Here is a 14,453-nt window from a genome sequence, read left to right on the forward strand (position 1 = left end):
TAGTTCTTCTCTAAATGTCTTGTAAAATTCAGCAGTGAATCCATCAGGACCTGGGCTTTTCTTTGTTGGTAAATTTTTAATTACATTTTTAATTTCACTGACTGTAATTGGGGTGTTTAAAATGTTTTTATCTTCTTCATTCAACTTTGGTAATTTGTAAGTATCTAAAAATCTGTGCATTTCTTCTGTGTTTTCCATTTTATTGGAGTACAGGTTCTCAAAGTAGGTATTCATGATCCTCTGGATTTCTTTTGGATCTGTTGTGACTTTGCCTTTTATGAACAAATCCTCAGTAGCACGGGAACTAGCAGATAGAATTAACAACTGGGATCTCATCTTACTAAAAAGCTTCTGTACTTCAAAAGAAACCATCAGCAGAACAAAGAGACAATCTACAATGTGGGAAAAAATTTTTACCAGCTGTTCCTCAGAAAAAGGACTATTATCAAGGATATATAAAGAACTCAAAACAATCAGCCCCTCCAACTATAAAGACCTGATTCAAAAATGGGCATCCGATATGAACAGACATTTCTCAGACAAAGAAGTAAAAGCAGTAAGTAAATATAGGAAAAAATGTTCCACATCACTGGTCATTCGAGAAATGCAGATGAAAACAACACTGAGATTCCACCTCACCCCACAAAGAATGGCTGCAAGAGCAGCCTGTGCCCTTCCTCAGAGGTCTGGGTGCCATCTCCGCTCAGGTACAGCAGCATCACTGAACACTACCTCCTATTGAAAATTTTAGCCAGGGGGAAAAAGAAAATTTTAGCTCTCCAAAGCCCTTTACCTACTATATTTTTAAAATACCTAATCTCCATGTTTCCCAGGATGCTGTGGAACTCCTGGGCTTAAAGTATCCTCCTGCTTGATCTTCTCCACTAACTGGGACAACAGGTCACACATCTAGCCTTGCAGTAAAATTTGGTAATCCCAACCTCCTGTATTTCTGCAGCCCTAGAGTTGTCAACTGCTTCCTACAGTTGCTAAATCCACAATAAGGTGCTTTTTTCTTTTTGCTCTTCTTAATTTTCTTAATAACTAGTCAGTAAGTTTTATATGCAATTATCCTTGCTAAACATAATGAGTGTGACTTCTGTTTTCCTGATCTAAACAAAGCAGCATGGGGTTAAAGGAAATGCAGTATGTTCAGCTGCATCAGGAATAAGTAGGTTATGGAAAAACAGTAAGAACAGGATAACCCAGAGGTGTCCTGGGGAACCAGTAGGGAAAGACTACTGGCCAATCCACTATTTCTCAGCCATATGGACATAACTATGTGAATACCAGTAAAAGAAGCACATCAATCACACTGTTAATGGCTGCTGCTAATTGTTACTAGAAACTGACATCGAATAAGCACTAAAAATACATCAGGCATAATGCTGATCATTACACATATGTTACCTCATTTAATCCCCAGCACAATTTTATGAGTTAAAAATCAATTTCATGCTCCCCTAACAGATGAGATAACAGGTTTTGTAATATATAATTTGCCCAACTTTGCACCACTACTAAACAAGATTTTAAAAAACTTAACCATAGGTATAACTCAAGTGCAATTTAGGAAGAATTACCATGGATGAAGCTGTTTAGTAACTGTAGGCTATTTATCTGGTCCAGCCTCTATTTGATTTTCCTTTCATGGGATTCTATGTTTACAGGGAGCTTTCGAGTATATCCATAAGTAACAGATGCTTATGTCTTTCTTAGTCAAGTGCAAAAAATGAAAAATAAACTAGTGAGAGCAGACTATTCAGATAGTCTGTTAGCAATACAACCATGCTGATCTATTGCTCACTTCAAAGTCAAACAGATTGTATATTAGACAAATGATTTTGAAAATTGTTCAGTCAGATTTTTTATGTGCAATGTAGTCATCTGAAATCTTCAGGCTTTATAGTTATTTGATTAAAATTCTTAGGACAAGGGGCAAAAATGAGAACCAAGACCTGTCATGTAGAAGATCCCAACAATGAGTATAACTGTACTGTATACCTAAAATGTACCAATAAACTCAATTAAAGCTGAAAAAAAAGAAAGTAATGTCTCTCCTCTCCTCCTTTTTCTCTCTCTACCTTGTGCTCTTTTTCCTTACTTTATTGAGATGTCATTAATGAATAGTAAAATGCATATCTTAGTGTCTCTTTCAAGACTAGAAAACTGAAAACTTGAGTTGCCTAAAGTTTCAAGGACTTGTTATCAAAACTTGAGTCTATTCTAGAGCAAAACTTCTTTTCAGACAGAAATTCTTTAAATATGTAAGGACATGATAGAAAATAGTTGAGAGAAGATACTGAAATAATTTAATATTGACAGACTATAAGACAATGTTTAGCAATTGAAACTTTATTTGTAGCAATTAGGACAACATTCTACATCCTGAAAAAGGAGTGCTACAGTTAAAAATGACATTAAAATTAACACTAAAATTTTCAAAAAGTATAAGGACTATTTCCATGCTATCTTTTCTTAATAGTAAATGGGATCATTTTAATGTTGCCAGATGTTCAAATCACATTAAGAACAAGTTATTATAAACTGTTAAGATATTTAAAATAAAGCCTTATATTTTAAGAAATTAGAAAATGATCAGAGAAAATGACTCTTGAATGTTAGTTTTGGGCTATAGGAGTAACTAGTGAAATAAATTGCATGACTCAATTTGGGCATATTAATAGCAGGTATGGTTGTTAGTCTGATTCTCATGAAGGCAGGACTGTGTCCTTTTATTTTACAGCATGAACCTGTTCTGCCTCTTGGTTTTGTATATACACACAGTGGGTTATTGAATCACAATGAATGCTCAGGTTACAACAGTAGTTCTGTCTGTAATTAGCTGGTTGATCCTGGGAAAAATGACTATGTCTTTAAGGGTATGGATTTCTAACCCAAATTTAGTATACACTGTAAGCAAGGCTTACTGATAACCCTCAAATACTATAAAGATTGGCAAAAGTTTACAATTGTGGTCAGCCTGCAGGAAGGTAGGAGGACATAAATAAAATACTGTCCCTGGAGAAAGAAAGTATACAAATCAGAAGTTCTCTGGGAGGGAAAAGTGCTGAGAGAGCGGCCCGTCACTGAGCCTGGGAGCAGTGTCCAGCTGAGACCTAAAGGACAAAGTGATAGAGTTGGAGGAAGAAAGGCCGAGGAATGGAACAGAGCAGAGATAGGAATTGAGTAAGGAAGGCTCCTGATGTTTCTGTGGAATTGAGCAGGGACCACGGCAGCTGCAGCAGACAGAAGGAAACCCTCTTAAGGGACCACAGGATTTCATCCCTCCTCAAAACGTCTACTGAAAACTTTTTTTCAGATTTTCATTTTTATGCCTTGGAATTTTGTTTTAATGATACTTTTAATTGAAAAATGTAAAAATATTTACCTCCCTGCTCCCTCCATGATGTACTTATGCACAGCTGGTCCTCCAGTTGGACACCCTGGATACATACGCACTTTGACTGTCACTCTTTAGTTGAATTTTACCACTTCAACCACCAAAATCAAATTTGAGTTATTATAAAATATAAACCATTAGTAATTTCATAAAGTAAAAACTTGTCACTGGCATTTCCATTCACAAATGACTTTGTATATAACAAATGTGCTTCGTCACCTTTTTCTTTTCTTTTCTTTTTTGTTACCAGGGATTGAACTCAGGTCCTTATGCTTGCGAGGCAGGTGATGGAACCACTGAGCTAAATTCCCTGCCCTACAAATGTGCTTCGTGATCAGTGATGAGGGCATCACTCTTTTAGAGCCTGTCCAAGATGGGTAGCTTTTTACCCCTTGAGTTAATGCCCAGACAGCAGTGAGGCATTTGAAATGTCTCTTTGTCATCACAGCACAAACCCATGTGGCATTTTTTTCAAAAATGGATAATCAAGACAGAGAACTGATCAATAAAGATGAAGTTTAGCATATAACTGAAGAGTGATGCTGAAAGTGAACTTCAAATTTAAAGTAAATGTAATTATCACAAAAGCTTGATAAAAACCCTGATCATTGGCATGTTGACACTTCCATTTAAGAGACTCTAGATACAGAGGTAAAGAAAATTAATAAAGGTAAACATATTTACATACATGGAAAAAGTGGACATAATATACAAAAAGGGATTTAGAAATCAAGAAGAAGCGATACTGACAAAGAAATACACATGGAAGGAACTCGTACACAGAGTTCACAGCATAGATAAAATGTTGATATCGATCTAACCTTAGAAAGGAGTATGACAGTTTACTAAAGCATATAATGGGCACTTTTTCCAGATCCTAAGTTATACAATGTGAAGCAGGCATGCATGGTTTGAACTAATTTTGATAAGTTATTATACAAACAAATAAAACTAATTAATTTTCAATATTTGTATTGTTTTAAACTTATAATGTGCTAAAAAACTATATGCTTTACTATATATACCTCTGTATTTATAGGCAGAGATTAAAAGTGTTTTAAATGTTCTGCCAGCATTTTTTAAAGTCATAGAAAAAGCTTGTTTTTTTGAATTATTAATATTTTGCATTGTTTCAGCTTATTTGGTTGTTTTTATGGTCCCATGATATTGTTTGCAAATATTACTGAATCTGACCAATGCAACATTTTCAATGTGTCTTGAAAGCAGATAAATTTGAGAAGACAGGAGTCATTTGCAGAGTTAACAGGACTCTCCATCTTGAGAATTCTAAATTGACAACAGATATGGAAAATAATACATTTTTAGAGTATTATCCAAATATTAGAAAAGGAATTTTAGGCTTAAGGATGTCTAAAGTCCTAAAGCTTCAAAATCAATTGTACTTCAGTAAGTATAATTAAAACAGGAAAATCTGTCTTATGTTTTAGTGGGACTTCGTATTTTCCTTTATTTTAACTATAAAAATGTTAATTTAAAAACTTAAATCAAGACCACCCATATGTGAAGTGCAGAAAGTAGTCAAAATTTAAATCACAGAGAAATAAGGTTGAAAAATGTACATACCGATTGTAGAAATCATCTCTGTAGTAATCATAGTCAAAGACATAACCACTAAGAAGGGAAATAAAAAAATTAGTTGGTATTGGAATCAATCACATTATTTTTGTATTAATTTATGATGTCATAGCAATAAATTTATTACTTTTACTTTTTCAATGTAATTTTCCAAAAATGGCTTTACAAGATAATATCTAGTTTGACAGAATGCCACATAAAGTTATTGTTACACATTGATAATAAGGAGACTAATAATGATTTGTGTGTTTTGCAATGGATGTTGAGAGCAAGTAGCAAAGTAAATACTTTCTAATCATTGTGATTAAATATGAAAAAGACCTTGCCCCCAGACAAGATATGATGACACAGTTGGCCATTCTTTCTAAGGGAAAAAGTTCTTTCTTTTTTCTAAAGTATGCACAGTGAGGCTAAATGATGAATAAAAAACATTTAAATAAATTTGAAATAATTATAAAGGCCCAGTACTCTGTTTATTATAAGAATGGTAAACATAAGTGCAAATCAACTTTAGTTTTCCATTCCAAACTTGTAAATTCAATACTTTAAATAGAGAAAAATCTCTAAAAACTTGGCTGAGTTTTAGCATTAATAACTGAATATTCTAGGGTATTTAAATGGGAATTAATAAATGCATTTTAACGATAACATTATTATGACTCAACTCCCGGAAATAATATATAATAAAAAACTGCCTAGGGGTGGGAATTTAGCTCAGTGGTTTCGCCGCCTTGCAAGCGCAAGGTCCGGAGTTCAATCTCCTGTACCCCCTCCAAAATACCTGCCTAGCCCACTTCCATATTATTCAAGTTTATGAATCACTTTACATACATTTTAGCTTGGTCATTAAAGCAATTCTTGTATAACATAACTGTAAGAAACACGTGAAAAGACTTCAGTGGCTTGCTCAAATTTTTGTCACTAGTAAGTGACAGAGCTGAGATTAGAGGAAACGTCTTCTGAATTCACATTTGGAGCTATCTTCACCACACTTGTCTTCCTTCACAACCCTGAAAAAAAATCTAAATCTTATGACTAACAGAGTGTCTGTACTTAGGAGTGATAAATATGTTTAATATTCATTTATTCATTTTTTATTGCGGTAAAATACATAGATCATCAAGTTTGTAACTATTTTAAAGTATAGATTGCAGTAATGTTAAACGCATTCTCAGTGCTGTATAGATATCAAAACAGAATCTTTGTATGCATTAAACAATAGCTCCTCCTTCCCACCTTCCACCAGGCGAATTCATCTATTGTAAATACTTCACAAATCATGCAGTCATTGCTACAAACCATAGTCATATATCATGCGATATCTGTTCTTTTTTGTCTGGCTTTTGTATTAAGACTGATATTTTCAAGCTTTATTCGAGTTGTAGCATATACCAGAATTTCATTCTGTTTTAAGTTTGAGTAGCTACTTTTTGATTATTTGGTTCTCAATATAGTACATTTGGCCTACTTCCACTTTTTTTTTGACTATTGTGAAAAATGACGCTCTGAACATTGATGTGAAAGTATGTAAGTCATTTCATTTATGTGTAGAACTACAGTGAAATTGCTGGGGCAGACAATAAATCTATGTTTAACTTTCTGAAGAACCACTGCATGACAGAAAACTAATTTTAAATTTCTAAATCAATTTACAAGTTCTATATTTGTAACTATTCTTATGTTACAAAAACTGAAAGAACTGTGCTAGGAAGGGATTTTTGTTCCTGGTTTGAAGGATAAATGTATTTATATTTCCTCAGAGCCATTACGTACAGAGGGAAGTGACTGATGTAACATACCTAATCTATGACAGTTAGCTCTGCCTCCAGCATCGTCTAATGGAATGCACGTTGCCTGAATCCAAGTACTGAAATGTAAAGTGGGCACTGCTCCCTGTGAGTGAACGGAAGACAGTACAATCTGAGCAGTGTAATGTTGTGTCCACCTATGCCAACTAAGGAGGACCATGAGACCATTGTCTGAAAAGTAATAACAAAAATACTCACTTTGGTCTGGTAGCCACAGATTGTTATTGCCATAGTGAAATAGGGATTAACTTACATTGTTGGCATAGACACGATTATAATGTTGAGTTGAGGGATTTTAGAGCAAACCTATTGGTTACTACCAAACCCTAAGATACAAACATCCCCTCAAAACTCTTGATTCACAGGTTGCTTCTTTCTTTGAGATTCATTGATTTCTGTTGATAACAAGGTGTACAATGGATGATCAACAATGCAGTGAATGTTTAAATTTAAAAAATTATTACCGTGAAAGACACATTGCCATTTATCACCTTCAAAATAATTCCCCTTCCTTGGAACACACTTGTCCCATTGTTGATGCCACTTTCTCAAGCAGTTCTGTAAGTATTCGTTCATGTATTTATAGGTGTGATTTTTTTTTAAAACGGTGGTGAAAACTGTTGCCGAGTGACATCTAGGTGAAATGGAGACTTGGTAAAAACATTACAGTGTGTCCTCTTTCACTTTATTCACCGGATCTGCCACCATGCAACTTCCAGCTTGTTGAAGATCAAATTACCATGAAAGGTTAATGTTCGGATCAATTCAAGCCATAAAAGAAGCCAACATAGTGAAACTACTTGCATGGGAAGAATTTCCAGAACTGCCTCAGAAAGTGGCAAGGACTAGTGATAGGTGTGTTTAAAACCAGAGAAGATATTTTGGAGGGAATTAATGACAATATATCTTTTACTGTGATAAACATTATTAAACACACACTGTATTTTTCAATCACATCCCATATAGTAACACTTGCCACAGATTTTTCCTGGGGTGTCTAGAGTTTAAAGTTAAGTTTTTCTAACTCACAGTTGTTATAGGTAATCATTACTGTGTCTTATTTTGACTATTTTAAAGAATATGTTGTAAAATACAAATGTATATATAATAGCATTCATGTTTGCTTAGCACAAATGAGATTTCCCACAGTCAAAGCAAAGGAAAAATAACCAAAAGCAATATATCATTTTAGGAATATAGAATCATTTTTAAAAGTAAACTATGATATCTGAAGTGGAAAATAGTCTACTTTGAAGTATTCTTACTGCTTTTGTAAACATAACCCTATTTAATCTTAACAATCACCTATAAGATATATAGTGTTCTCACAATTTTATAAGACATTGGGTCCCAGAGATGATAAATGCCTAACACAACAAAGGTAACTACTACAAGGTAGCATACTCGTTACATTTCTATTTATCAAAATTTGATTAAGAACATGTGTGACAGGGGCTGTACCAGGCACTTGGTTATAGAAATAAAACATTTATGTTCTCTTCTCTGTGTATAGAATTCACAGTCTACCTGTGTACCATGATTTCAATGTTCCTCTCACTTTGACCAAAACTCAGACAAGTGTTTCTCATGACTATACAAGCTCCTGATTCCCTGCACTTTTCTTGGAACAGTGACTTGAGAAAGTTTGCAATTGTAAAATCTCTTTACTCTATTAAGAAGCAAATCTCTTAGACACCCCCCCCCACCGGAACATTTGCAGCCCAGGAACATTTCTCTTAAGGATGTGCAAAGTGTAATTATCAAGGAACATATCTCTTAGCATCCAATCTTTACTTCCTAACTCCTCCCATTCTCGGCCTCTGGTTGTACTCTCTACTTTTAGGAGGTCAACTTTTTAACCTTCCACCTATAGTAGGAGGAAATTGTACTGATGTTCTATACCACACAGGTGCCTGAGTTAGCAGTAATTTACTATCAATGCAGCTGAAAGAGAGTTTTGAATACTGTCACGACAAAAAATGATAAATGTTTGCGGTGAAGGATATGATGAATACCCTGATTTGATGACTACACATTGTCTACATGTAACAGAATATCACACTATACTCCATAAATACATACAAGTATTTTGTGGCACTTAGGAGACTAACAGCAAAGAAACCCCTTTGCAAGAATCCAACTTAAGAGAAACACCAATTACTAAATACAGAGGATCAATCACACTGACATACTTCTATTTCCACTGCTCTTAAAAACTCTCACTCCTTTTAGTTCAATGGAGTTGGTTCAATTCTGCCCCCACCTCAATGTTCTTGAAACAAGTCTTTCTTGACTTTTTGACATTCTTTGTGCAGTTTTTCTTTGAAATTTGTATCGACAAAAAGTCAGTTAAGAAGCATAATTTGAAATGGATAATACTCAGAAGGAAGTAAAATAGATAAAAGCAGAAATTTGGGAGAACTATTAGAGGATATTGCTGAAGGTCGGACTCTCTAAGGAGGTGACATGTGACTGGAGTCTTGAAGGACATGACAGGTTCTACCAAGAGCTGAACCAAAAAAGGGACAGAAGGGGAAAAGTAAGCATAAAGGCACAAGTCAGGAATGATATTGAGACATTCAATAATGTAAGAAGGCAGTCAACAAGTACTGTTCTCACGCAGACCATAAATAAATGTCCTGGGTAGCCATGATGCAGAACAGATAGAGTATGCGTAGATTTAAGGCATGTTTTGGAGGCATCTTGGGAAACTCTGGAGATTGTATTATGCTTTTTTGAGGTAGGAAGATGGGGAAGAGATTCAACAGAAACTTTTAAACTTAGTACTGGGCATAACAGTATTCAGATGCTTGTGATATAGTCAGGAAAGCATTTTATGAGAAATTAGGTACTACTTCATTGGAACTTGCTTGGAAACTAAGTCTAGGATTTTTAAGCACACTGATAGCAATAAAGCTATCAAAAAGGTGAGATTTTCCTTAAGAGTAGATGTTGACACCAAGCAGGCCAGTCACGTGGGTTTCAGAATTCAGAGTTCAAGGAGAGAGATGAAGACAGCAAGATAAGTAGATCAGGTATGTACAGGACATATAGCTGAAAACCATATATCTTTCAAAGGACACCAGTTGGCAACTTACTAGGTAGAACACTGGACCTTCTGTTTAATAGAATACTACAAGGAATAACCTCATTGAGAACAGTTTTTTTTTTTTTAGCGCATTCTACTTTTAACGAATGCTTTTTAAAAAATCTGTTTTTATACAGCTAAGATTTCTTTGAATCCAGAGTTTGTGATTTTTACCCTGTCACATTTCACAACACATTTTTGAACTTTTATAAGCTTAGTAATGTAATATTAATGTTTTAGTACATATCCTTTCATACTTTTTTTTTTTTGGTACTGGGGATCAAACTCAGGACCTTGCAAGGCAGGTGGTAGCTCCACTGAGCTAAATCCCTGACTTGAAGTACAGGTTTTTTTCATATACTTCTCTCTTTACCTGAAGTGTTACATGGAGTACTTTTAAGGCAGATGATTGACTTGATGTCTTAGTTACTTTTCTTGTTGCTGAAACAAAATACTCAACACCCCAAGTTAAAGGGGGAAAAGTTTATTTAGCTCGCAGTTTGTAGAGGTCTCAGTCCATAATCGGCTGGCTGCAAGGCAGGGTGGCAGAGGGCCTAGCAGAGGGGCATCGTACAGGAGAAATAGTCCATAGCAAGCAGAAGATAGCAAAGCAAGCAAGGGATGACCACAGCTGTTTCTAGCCCTTTTATCTTATCCAGACTACTTAGGGCAAATAGCATTCACACCCTGAATCCTAGTGCCCTTGGTCCTAGAATTGCACCGTGAATCAATCCCAGAATCTCTCTAGATCACACTCTAGATCCAGTCACCTCTGATAAAGCCCTGTCTGTGACTGCATGTGGCTTAGGGGAGAAACCTGGACACAAACCATAACAGACGATATTTCATTATGATGTGTAAATTCATTTTAATATTTATGGATGTCTTCTCTCTCTGTGTATACTCCCTGAGTAGCAAGGACCTCTTAGAGATCTTTTTTTCTTGGTTATATCTTGCTGGTAGTATCTAGTAATCAGAAATTTGAAAACAGAAATTATAATAACAGTAATAACTACTACCAGTTATTATTACTACCAAGTTAAACAGTTACTACTTCTGATAGATATTTTGAGCATGTTCTATGCATTAGATCGAATGCTAGGCATACCAGATGCATTGAAAAACTGTTGATTGGTGAGACAATTTTTTTTTTCTGTAATGAAAATTCTCAGTGTTTTCAGGTGTTTTTAAAGTTATTTCCAAATAAGTTCAGTGTGATAATATATGATCAAATTATTTTTATTGTTTTCTGAGACTCTTTTTAATACTATAATCTCAGGCACATAGATTTAACTGAAAGGAGAAAATTTAATACAATGGCCAGTTAATGAAAGTGATATTAATATGGATAATGGCTGTGATTCAACTAATGTGTCTTATATTGTTAGAAAATACTTTTATAATTTCACAGATTTTTAGAAATTTGAAAGCATAGGAAAAAACAATTTATCTGCATTTTTTCTCTAAATTGCTGCTTAAATTATCGTGTTCAACCTGCTTATTTTTTCTTCATTCCTGACTACTAAAGACATATTTACAAGAAGCAGTAATAGCTAAGCATCTGAATTATTTGATTTCCTCATATCCCATCCCCTGCCATTGTGAACTCAATTTTATCTGCCAAAGTTAAAAATGAAATAAAATGCAAAATAGACCTGTCTTGGTAATCATGCCAAGACTGCTTTTGTTTTAAAGATTTGGCATTTTAGCAGAAATGCCTCAGCAGTACTTGGCTCAGGTCATAAAATGTAAAATTAAGCTGGATTTACAACAAAGTGGAAGAAACTCATGGTAAGTCTGATTCATGTGAGTTAAATTTCTTCATTGTTCCTGGCATCCCATTAATGATTTCACTTATTTATTTTTTACCTTTCTTCCCCTCCCCAGGTTCTTTTTCTTAATATAACATCTCTTCATGTTCTTTCTTTATGAACTTCTATTTGGAATTAGCTGTCAGTTAATGGCATTGTTCACAGTCCTATTTGAGTTTAAAAGGTATTTTAGAGATTCTAGAATTGCCCTGCAAGAAAACTTTATTTTTCAGTTCCAAAAGACCATTCTATCCATACCAGTATTTTGCTCATACACTGAGTGTATTACTATTAGACTTATGGGCTTATCTATTCTGGCCTTTAAGAGATGAACTTTCACAATGATTTCTTTACTAGCTCCACAAGACAGCCTAGTTCCTAGGCCACTGAAAAAAAATGAGAAAGAGTTAGATGTTTAGGCCACTCCAGGAGAAAACTAAATCCAGGAAATACCAATGCTTTGGATGTTTGGTCCATGGACTATAGGCAGCTGAATGGTAGTTTAGAGCATTGAGCATGCAATAATATTCCATATTATTTATTTCCAAAATCTGTACTGTTATGATTTTAATTACATCAGCGTACCTTTATTCTTATTGCTCAGATTCCCTTGAAATCTAGTGGGAAATCAGAATTGTGTAAGCAATTGCTCAGAGTCAAATGCCCACGTTCTTTCTTTTACTATTGAAGATTAAATGGGAATCAAATAACTTTTCTGAAATTTCATTAAAAAATTTTACTTATAAAAAAGAAATCACAACTCATTTGGTTTTATAATATATGCAATCAATTTTGTCTAATCCCTTTGAATCAATAAAACCAGTTTCATATGAGTAGACTAATACACAAAGTATTCCTTTTTATCTTGCCTCACAGAACTTCATTAAAATATAATCTGAAGAATATTAACAAACTCCCTAGCATTGGCAGGAAGCATTTTAATGGTTTCTAAGCAGATATCCTGGTGATATATAGTATTACTGCAGCCTTCTCAATTACTCTATCTGGTTCTCTAAATTAAACTGAATAACCAATTACTGAGTGCTTATTGTAAGTCAGGTGTAAAACTGAGAGTTGTGAACAACGATATCTGGGGACCCTCAAGAAATGTCAACCTACGTGTGAAGGATTAAATAAATACACATATGACTGTAATTTGGAGCAGAATTTAAGAAATGCCCGAACAGCACAAAACTTTCTTTTCAATGAATTAAAAAACCTAGCAGTATAAATGAAATAATTGACTATTCATATTCTCATATTTTTTGTTATGTAGATCTGTTTTATTTTTACATTAAATACTTTTACATAAAATAAATAAATTTATGCAGAAACATAAATAAGATCTGTTGTAAGAGCTTATCGGCAAGAGATACAAGATGTGTTAATTGGGATGTGGCGATCCAAGAAAACTTCATGAAAAAGTGTCATCTTATTTCATTTTAAATAGATGTATGCATGCGTGTATGTATTTATGTATATATTACAGTGCTAGGAATTGCACTGAGAGCCTGAGCACTGAGCTACATCCCTAGCCCTTTGTGTATTTTTTCTTTTGAGACAGGGTTTTACCATGTCATTAAATTGCTGAGGCTGGGCACTCATAATCCTCTTGCCTCAGTCTTTTAGAGTGCTGAAATCAAAGGTATGTGCTACTCTTCCTGGCCAAAATATGACATTTTAATTCGACCTTGGAAAGGGTAGAGATTTTGTCCTTTTGAAAAGAAAAAAAAATCTGTGGTAGAAAAATATGAGGCAAATAGAACACTGTCGTATAAAAATTATTCTCTCTTTCACATCATTATTTTAAAAAAAAGTATCGTTAGTTTTGGGACTCATGAAAGCAAAGACATTCTATAGAATAACTGGCTGCATTTGCATTTGTTAAGGTGAAACGATAAGCGTCTTTAGATGCTCCTACACAATCCTGCTTCCGGTTTGATATGAAACTTTGATATACGCTTGCAGCTCTCACAGTTTTTACAGTTGAATGGATTATATGCTTTGCTCAGATGTGTCAAAAAATGACCTGTCCATTTTCACTTTAGATACTTATAAAAGTATAAATACACTGTAGTGTGTGTGCAAATGTGTGTGTAGTAAATATATATCCACATCCTTAGTGAAAATTCAAACACAATAAAATAAGATACTTAGTCTTTCATTGACAAAAAAAACTATTTTCTCCTAAGCATTTCTGAATGGGGTGGAGAAGGTGACTGGACATCTCAGGATGATGACATATTAATAAAGTTACTGACTAACTGCAAATGAGAAACTGTCTCCTTAAGAAGAGAAAATGGCTAAGAAGTTGAGGAGATTAAAATAATCTACTCAATTCATTTAAGAATTCAGATATTTCACTTACTGTGAGTCATGTTCACTGTCTCACACCATTTAGAGGATGACTTCTCTAATTGAAACAGCAGTGATGTGAAGTGTGAAGACTGAATTTTAGAAATAAGAGAGAGAATGAGAAACTGTCTCCTTAAGAAGAGGAAATGGCTAAGAAGTTGAGGAGATTAAAATAATCTACTCAATTCATTTAAGAATTCAGATATCTCACTTACTGTGAGTCATGCTCACTGTCTCACACGTTTAGAGGGTGACTTCTCTAATTGAAACAGCAGTGATGTGAAGTGTGAAGACTGAATTTTAGAAATAAGAGAGAAAGAAGATAAAAAAGGTGAATTATTTTCCCCTCTTCTGGCTGAGTTACTGTGGATTTTGAGTTTGGAAGTATTGCC

The 14,453-nt window shown here is 34.4% G+C and overlaps 1 protein-coding gene across 11 annotated transcripts in view; it reads right to left on the reverse strand.

The window, feature by feature from the left end:
- Nucleotides 1–14,453, reverse strand: part of Ralyl (RALY RNA binding protein like) — a 658,084-nt gene that overhangs the window by 71,803 nt on the left and 571,828 nt on the right. For all 11 annotated transcript variants that reach the window (XM_033760366.1, XM_010645314.3, XM_010645313.3 and 8 more), the window contains one exon: nucleotides 4,988–5,035. In XM_033760366.1, the coding sequence (XP_033616257.1) occupies nucleotides 4,988–5,035 (48 nt within the window). The remainder of the gene's footprint in view (nucleotides 1–4,987; nucleotides 5,036–14,453) is intronic.

Source organism: Fukomys damarensis, unplaced genomic scaffold (assembly GCF_012274545.1).
Source record: "Fukomys damarensis isolate Sample0158 unplaced genomic scaffold, DMR_v1.0_HiC HiC_scaffold_5, whole genome shotgun sequence".
In the NCBI taxonomy this organism is placed as follows: Eukaryota; Metazoa; Chordata; class Mammalia; order Rodentia; family Bathyergidae; genus Fukomys; species Fukomys damarensis.